Source organism: Alligator sinensis, unplaced genomic scaffold, assembly GCF_000455745.1.
Source record: "Alligator sinensis unplaced genomic scaffold, ASM45574v1 scaffold215_1, whole genome shotgun sequence".
Lineage (NCBI taxonomy): Eukaryota > Metazoa > Chordata > Crocodylia > Alligatoridae > Alligator > Alligator sinensis.
This window is the reverse complement of record NW_005842259.1, coordinates 61,132-69,763: the sequence shown is the minus strand read 5'-3', so window position 1 is coordinate 69,763 and position 8,632 is coordinate 61,132. Positions and strand designations below refer to the sequence as shown.

Genomic DNA, 8,632 nt, shown 5'->3' with positions numbered 1-8,632 from the left:
GCGTTGATTAACTCAGGCCAGGGCTTCTAGCCCTTGATCAGTGACATTTAGAGATTTCCCGGTTGTTACATTGTCTTCTATTGAGTTCTTCCCTTGGTTGATCTGCAGTTTGCTACGTGTTAATTGCTGTGTGCTACCATGTTACACATTCGATCACTGATTCACTCCTCCTTTCAGGGGCCAGCCTGATACAGAGAAGGACAGTTTGATTCCTACCCTTGTTAACTTTGTTACAATGTATAACTTACTTATGAAACTAAACACATTCAGTTGAAAGGTGAGGAGTATAAAATATAAGCTACAAATGCCATGGCACACAAATAGATAAAAATACCAAAATACAAGGGGAGATACAAAATGCACACATACAAATTTCAAAACACAATTCCTTATCTTAAAAGAAAGAGGAAGGAAGGAAGAAAAGGTAGAAGAGGAAAAACATATCCAAGTAGGGGAGAGCAAATGCAGGCAAGAGGAAAAGGGGCTTTCTGCTACAGTAACTACTCTGCATGCCTGGCCTGTCTGCATATATTGCATGATGCATCTGGCAGTGGCACCATGATCCTAATGTGTTTCTGGGGCCTTCCAGCCCAACTTGTTCCCAGAAGCAGGAGCTTCCCTAGGCCAAGGCAAGGAGGAGCAGAGCAGCCTGAGGAAGCAGGCTGTGCCCGAGGAAAGCTGGTGCCTCTGAGCGCTGGGCCCGAAGCAAGTCTTCCGGCCCAGGCGCTCTCAGTGCGCAGGCGCAGCAATAGGCGGCGCTGACAGCGATTCCCGCCGACCCCGGGTTTACCTAGAAGACCCAGAGGCCCGGCCCCACCCTTCCCTCTCGCGCATGCGCACTGGAAACGTCACACTCCCCTCTAACATCGCGAGATTTGGCCAGGCAGCTGCAACAGCTCAGGCGCGTCGCCATAGCAGCATCAGGAGGGACAGCAAGGAAGATGGCGGCCGCAGCGGGGCGCTTGTTGGTGGCAGCGACCGGCTCCTGGGTGCGGGTGGTGCGTAGCGGCGGGCTCCACAGAGGCCCCGCGCTAACCGTGGTACCCTCGCGCAGCCTCACTGTCACCCGCAGCGGCGCCATTTTGCCCAAGCCCATTAAAGTAAGTGGGGGGGTGAGGGGAGGCGGGCCGGGACAGCAACCAATCGCAGGGCGCTGCACGACGCCGGCTTTTTTGACGAGCGGGAGCATTGGCCAATCGAGAGAGAAGCTTTGTAGCGGTGGGAGTCGAGTGACAGGCGTCGGGTCAATGAGGCGCGGCAGAGCGCTCGGAACGCGGAAGTGCCCGCTGGCCGGGTCCAAGTCTCCCGTGCGGGGGCGCGGGGACGAGGGAGTGTCAGGTGGGAATGGTCCCGTCCCGCAGGAGGCGAGGTGGCCCGGCCCGGCCCGGCCCCTGCGGGCAGTTGCGAGGTGCAGGGCGTGGCCCCAGGGTGCCTCTGCCAGGCACGCTGCCCCTGCAGGTGGGGCTAGGGCCCTCCTGCCCCTTGGTGCTGTGGGGCCCCCCTCCTGGCTCCAGCCCCTGCTCTGAGCACGTTGGGGTCACTGCACCAGGGACCCTCCATCACCCTTCATTCGCGGTGGCAGGAAGGATGCCACGACCCACTCAGCTTTCCCCTTGCCAACTCTGTAGGCAGGGGCTGCGTCGGCAGCCTGTTGGCTTTGCTCCTCTCTTGATGGGCAGCTGGGCTTTGGCAGGACTCTGTGTAAGCTGCACCAGGAAGAGGCGAGAGGTTGCCCCATAAATTGTAGTGGGTTTTTAACATTGTTTCTTTGAAAATAGGGTATTTTATAAAGAGAGGGTCCATGGTGTGGAGGAGTTTTTACAGGAGATGTCACTGCTGCCATTGTGTTGTAAAGCTTGCCAGTAGGCCTGGCCCCCTCCCCAAACACCAGTCTGATCCCCCCCACTCTGCTGCTCTGCTCTCATCTGCTGCCTGTTTCCTTGATCTGCAACATGCTCCACACACAAGCTGCCGGTGCCACTTGTGCCACTCATACTGCAGTTTTGTCACCCTGTTGTAAACAGTGATCTAGTGCTAAATTAAACTGCATCAGCTCAGGCTTGACAAATTCCATAAGCCAAGGGTGCTCAATCTCCGACCCGGAGGCCAAATGCAGCCTGCAGAGCCATTGCATCTGGCCTGCAGGGCTCCTCATGGGTCGGGAGATTTGGCAGCAGAGGAGCAGTAGCCATTAATACGGTTACCCTTCCCGCTGCCAAATTCCCAAACCTCGAGCCCTGTGTGTCCAATTGGAGCCAGGCCATGTCCTTTCCCCCTCGGGGGCCAGGTTGGGGCTGGGCCATGCCTCTTTCCCGTGGTGAGGCCAGGCCATGCCTCCTTTTCCCCCTTGAGGCCAGGTTAGGGCTAGGTCATGCCCCCTTACTGCTCACAGGAAAATTAGGGCTGGTAGGGACCTCAGGAGGTCATCTAGTCCAACCCCCTGCTCCAAGCAGGACCATCCTCAACTGGATCATCCCAGCCAAGTCTTTGTCTAGTTGGGTCTTAAAAACCTCCAAGGATGGAGAGTCCACCACCTCTCTGGGTAACCTGTTCCAGTGTTTTACTACCCTCCTCATGAGACAAGTTTTTCCTAATATCCAGCTTAAACTTCCCTTGCTGCAACTTGAGACCATTGTACCTTGTTCTGTCATCTGCCATCACTGAGAACAGTCTGCCTCCATCCTCTTTGGATCCTCCCTTCAGGTAGCTGAAAGCTGCTATTAAGTCTCCCCATAATCTTGTCTTCTCCGCACTATATAAACCCAGTTTCCTCAGCCTTTCCTCACAAGTCATGTTCCCCAAGCCATTTTTGTTGCTCTCCACTGGACTCTCTCCAATTTGTCCACATCTGTTCTGTAGTGGGGGGCCCAAAACTGAACACAGTACTCCAGATGTAGCCCCACCAGGGCCAAATAGAGGGGAAGACTCATTTCCCTCAGTCTGCCAGCAACACTTGTACTAATGCAGCCCAGTATGGTGTTAGCCTTCTCCACAACAAGGGCACACTGTTTCCTCATATTCAGTGTATTGTCCACTGTAACCCCCGGTCCTTTTCTACAGAGCTGCTGCTTAGCTGGTTGGTCTCCAGCCTGTACTGGTACATGGGATTGTTCTGAAGTATGTGCAGGACTTTGCACTTGTCTTTACTAAATTGCATAAGATTTCTTTTGGCCCAATTCCCCAATTTGTCTAGGTCTCTCTGAATCCTAGCCCTATCCTCCAGTGTATCTACCTTGCCCCCCAACTTGGTGTCGTTTGCAGACTTGCTGAGGGTGCACTCTATGCCATCTTCCAGGTCATTCATGAAGATATTGAAGAAAGAGAGCTCCAGGGTTGACCCCTGGGGCACTCCATTTGATACTGATTGCCAACTAGACATCAAGGCATTGATTATTACACTCTGAGCTTGGAAATCCAGACAATTTTCTATTCACCTTACAGTCCATTCATCCAACCCATACTTCCTTAGCTTGCCTGCGAGAATGTTGTGGGAGACTGTATCAAAACAGTCTCCCACAACTAAATCAGGTCACTAAATCATTGGATGCAGGGGTAGCAGTGGATATAGTCTTCCTGGACTTCCGGAAGGCTTTCGACACTGTCTCTCACCCCGTTCTCATTAGGAAACTGGGGGACTGTGGCGTAGACACCCACACAGTCCAATGGGTCGCCAACTGGCTAGAGAGCCGCACCCAGAGGGTGGTAGTGGATGGTTCCTTCTCGGCCTGGAAGGACGTGGGCAGTGGGGTCCCGCAGGGCTCGGTCCTCGGGCCCGCCCTGTTCAACATCTTCATCAGTGATTTGGATGAGGGGGTGCAAAGCACCCTGTTCAAATTTGCTGATGACACCAAGATGTGGGGGGATGTGGGCACAATAGAAGGGAGCAACAGGCTACAGTCGGACCTTGACAGGTTACAAGGATGGGCGGAGGAGAACAGGATGGGGTTCAACACAGACAAGTGCAAGGTGATGCACCTGGGGAGGAACAACCGGCACCATACCTACAGGCCGGGGAACTCCCCTCTTGTCAGCACGGAGGTGGAAAAGGATCTTGGAGTCATTATTGACTCCAAGATGAACATGGCTCGGCAGTGTGGGGAGGCGGCTAGGAAAGCCAACTGTACCTTGTCGTGCATTCACAGACGCATTTCAAGCAGGACCAAGGAGGTGATCCTCCCCCTCTATGCGGCACTGGTCAGGCCGCAGCTGGAGTACTGCGTCCAGTTCTGGGAGCCGCACTTTAAGAGGGATGTGGACAGCATCGAGAGGGTCCAGAGGAGGGCCACTCGCATGATCAAGGGACAGCAGGGCAGGTCCTATGAGGAAAGGTTACGGGACCTGAACCTGTTCAGCCTCCAGAAGAGAAGGCGGAGGGTAGTTTCAGGCTATACATTAGGAAGCGCTATTGCACTGTCAGGGCGGCTAGGACCTGGAACCAACTTCCAAAAGAAGTGTTGCTGGCTGCTACCCTGGGGGTCTTTAAAAGGAGGCTGGATGAACATCTGGCCAGGGTCGTTTGCCCCCAGTCCTCTTTCCTGCCATGGCAGGGGGTCGGACTAGATGATCTGCCCAGGTCCCTTCCGACCCTAGATACTATGAAACTATGAAACTATAAAACCCTTGCTAAAGTCAAAGTATTATCATGTCCACTGCTCTCCCTGCATCCACAGAGCTAGTCACCTCATCATAGAAGGCAGTCAGGTTGGTCAGGCATGACTTGCCCCTGGTGAATCCATGCTGACTGTTCTTAATCACCTTTTTCTCCTCCAAGTGCTTAGAAATGGATTCCTTGGAGACCTGCTCCATGATTTTTCCAGGGACTGAGGTGAAGCTGACTGGTCTGTAGTTCCCTGGATCCTACTCCTTCCCTTTCTTAAAGATGGCCACTATATTTGCCCTTTTCTAATCACCTAGGACCTCTCCCAATTGCCATGATTTTTCAAAGATAATAGGCAGTTGCTTTGCAGTCACATTGGCCAATTCCCTTGGTCCTATATCCTTACAAAGTTAAATAGTATAGTTCAGATGCATGGTTAAAATAAATATAAGTCCCCTCTAAGCTGCCAGACTGATGTGAGTATCTGGAAATAGAATTACTATAGTTGAATCCATTAATTTAGCAGCCTTTTAGATGACAATTCCTGATATTCAGTCTACACCTCACTCTTAACTGTATCCCTTTGGGTGACAGTTACCACCCAAAATAGTTCTTCCTTTACCTCGCACAATATTTTTTTCCCTTCCAGTCTTTAATTGATTTTATTTCTCTTCTCTGCATTTCCTGCAAATTAGCAATATCTTTCTGGTACAGACATGAACAAAACAGCACAATGTTGTATTTGTATTCTTGGCTTTGTGACTTGAACTGCCCTTCCTCTTCTGTGAGATGTCTCTGCCTATGTATGTGAGTTAATCCAAAATTTAACTTGCTGCTAGAGGTGAATTTGTTTTGATTTGACCCCATGTAGATGCCCTTTGGTCTCCTCCGAGTGTTTAGTGTTGTGATCCCATTCCTGTACCTTGGGACTCAGATCAGTAAGAACTTTGCAGCGTTGCTGGAGGAGCATGATATCTTTGTTCCAGAGGATGATGACGATGATGATTAAGGACATGAGGTGAGTGCCACCAATGATTTAATTGCTCCTGTTTCTTTTTTGGTTTAGGACAGGGAGAGCAGTTTGTAATTTGCAAATAGAGAGTCCTGGTTTTGGAAAGCTGCTGCACCTTTGGTATTGGTGCTTGATCCCATAACCCCCTTGCAGGTATACCACTATCACTGGGGAATGCACAAGCACTACTGATATATATCCAATACTCAGCTGTATTCTATACTCTGTGGGTCATAGAAAGGAGACCTGAGGGATGAGCTTCTATAGGGTGCTCACTGCGCCCAGGATCCTCCAGCAGAAAGCCTGTGGGGAAGAAGAAACAAGTGGGTGTTTTTCAGATAAGCCAGCCACTCCTCAGTGCCGAATGGTTTTCCGCATCAGTTCTGTGTGTACTGCCATATCCCTGCCAGTCCCACATCTTGACATCATAGGCAAGTAAAGAAAAAATTGTGGGGAGGAGGAAGGACAATCTCTAAGGAAAATACTAGGGGGTATGGAGGGGTGGCTTCCGCCACTGTGTGCACCCCCGGAGATGAATGGGTGGGAAGTGCCCCCTGGATTTGTGTGCAGGGTGAGGGGGGCTGTGTCAGCCTCTTCCCAGCAGGGGGGCTGGGCAGGGACTGTGCTTGGGCAGGCAGTGACGGTGCTGGGAGGAAGGGCTACGGGGAGTTTTGGGATGGCTGTAGCTCATCCCACAGCCACCCTTCCCAGCACCACCTGTCCTGAGTGCAGCCCCGGCCCAGAGAAGCGGCCGTTGCAACCTCTGGCCCCCAAGCCTGAAGTGGGCAGCCAGCCCTCACCCCACGCACAAATCTGGGGGGGCACATGCCCCCCATGCTGCCCCCAGGGGTGCGTGCAGTGGCAGGAGCCACCCCTCCTGACCCCTGTGACCCCTGGACAAGATGCCCACAGCTCTGTCCTGCGCCCCACCCTAGCTGAGCAGCACCTGCCCCAGCTGCACTCACTCCCTCACTGTGGGCGCCTCGATCTACCCCCTATGCCTCTTTTCTCCCTTCCCCACACAGACTTACCAGCTGGACCCTGCTCTCCAAGCTGCAGGGCTGCATTTCTGGGTGTGTGCCTGCTGCGGCTGTACTCATGCACGTGGCATTTATCCTTGACATTATCAGCTACACTGGCCAAAAAAAGTCGATTGCCAGTACTGTCAATTTTCTTTTTGTCGGTGCCGATCTGATATGGACTGATAATCAGAGCACCTCTAGAAACCACAAATGCTATAGATGACACTTCCTTCTGACATAGTACTAAATTGATGCTGTATTTTAAGTCTTGTCATTTGCATCAGATATGAAATAAGCAAAGATTCTTTGGTGTCACCATAGGATTTGATGGCTTATATTGCATGCAGAGTGAGGGTGGCTTGGGGGTCCAGAGGTTATTCCAATATTAATGCATTCTACCTACTTAAAACCCCCCTGTTCCTTGAATGACTATTGTCTAGCATGCCAGAGCCTGTGTTTCACAGGTGGCTTTTGATCTGTATTGACACTATCTTGAGTACTCTGATCTTTCAAATCAAAGAATGCTAAGTAAATTTTGCTATAATGACAGAAAGTGAGAGTTAGTCAACTACACGCTGCTTGCTCCTAGGCTTATATTACTTCAACCCTCTCATTTTCTTTGCTGCACCAAGTTGTAATGAGGACAGGACAAAATGGAAAATTTTTATTTTAGGCGAAGCGTGTGTCCTTCCTGTGTGGAGTCCAGCAGTATGGACACCCTGTATGTGTCCCACATCTAGATGGTGAATATGTTCTTTGCTAAACATGTTTGCTGTAATCTCACTGGCCATATTTTTTTCCCCAAAGTTTGCTTTTGCTACCAAATTATGTAGCTGAAAGCACGGTATGAAGCCTGGAGTGCAGGTTGTATGCTTTTAGAAGCGTAGCACTGTATAGAAAGGTTGTTCGTTATGACTCTGTTAATGCGCTTTGCCCAAAACCTTTATGGACTGGAATCCATCCAGCATGGCTGCAGAGTAATAGCACTGTTTTGTAGTGCAGGATAACATTTTTTTTCCACATCTTTGCAGGACTGTAATAGAAGCACAGAAAGGAGAAAGGCAAAGACAACAAGATGATTTTGACATCGCTGTCTCCTCATGTTCTACCATCTTTTTAAAGAGGAAGGGAAGGGTAGTTGGATCTTCTACTCTACCATTTAATGTTCTCTGCATTTCTATAAGAGGAAAAGTGTAGATTGGGTGTGGAGGTTGCACATACCATAGGTCTGGTACTCTTGCATACTGTACCTTTCACCTCCTGAGAGACTGCTTGGGGTTCCTTTCATAATCAGCATGGGAAATTTAAGTGATTAGATCCCAAATAAAACAGGGAAAGACTGTAACAAAGCTTCATTGTTTATTTTCTTGCTTGTTAACTAAGTGCCTGTTATCCAGTATGGTTGTCTTGATCTTGATCTGTCCTTATTTCCTTTTAGATAATACATCAGTCTTTACTTACTGTAAATGACAGGACCAAGTATACTGAAATTTTAACACTTGACTTAAAATCTATCAGTATTCAATATACAAAAGCAATTCAAGTAGGAATATAGAATGTCATTGCAGGTTGAAAAACATTCTTTGTGAGTTTTTGGGCACAAGCACCCTTCTTCAGGCATTGGGAAACTATGTTCTGAGATCTCCAAGGTAGGAAAGAAGCTAAAAGTGTGACAGGAAGTCAGTGAAAATATAAATAGGTGGAAGTCTGGAAAACAATGGGTAGAGAAGGAAGGGGCGGGGAGGGGGAAATTATGGGTGGAGTAATAATGGGGGGGAGCATGTCCCACTTTACATGGTGATGTGGCTGTACTTCCAAATGAAAAATATTTTAAAAAGAAATTGCATAACATGCAGACTGGCAGGTTGGGCTTGAAGAATCCAAGCTTTTTTCCTGTATGTAGCTATGACAGTTTATTGTGTGTGACTTCTTTTAAACATGCAGGAAGTATTGTATGCTATCTCTTGCGCCTTTTTTTAAGGCAGTAGCAAGCTCCATGAG

At 49.8% G+C, this 8,632-nt stretch overlaps 1 protein-coding gene across 1 annotated transcript; it reads left to right on the top strand.

The window, feature by feature from the left end:
- The first annotated feature begins 850 nt into the window (after positions 1 to 850).
- Positions 851 to 7,981, top strand: SMDT1 (single-pass membrane protein with aspartate rich tail 1). The gene is made up of 3 exons (XM_006027674.3): positions 851 to 1,100; positions 5,469 to 5,615; positions 7,663 to 7,981. Exons 1-2 carry the CDS (start codon positions 942 to 944, stop codon positions 5,604 to 5,606), a joined length of 297 nt encoding a protein of 98 aa, XP_006027736.1. The 5' UTR covers positions 851 to 941; the 3' UTR covers positions 5,607 to 5,615; positions 7,663 to 7,981.
- Positions 7,982 to 8,632: the final 651 nt, after the last annotated feature.

Bases quoted from the DNA above. Each gene is read 5' to 3' on its own strand.
- SMDT1 (XM_006027674.3), top strand. From the start codon at position 942: ATGGCGGCCGCAGCGGGGCGCTTGTTGGTGGCAGCGACCGGCTCCTGG. The intron at 1,101-5,468 runs GTAAGTGGGGGG...GACCCCATGTAG, and splicing joins TTTTGCCCAAGCCCATTAAA to ATGCCCTTTGGTCTCCTCCG.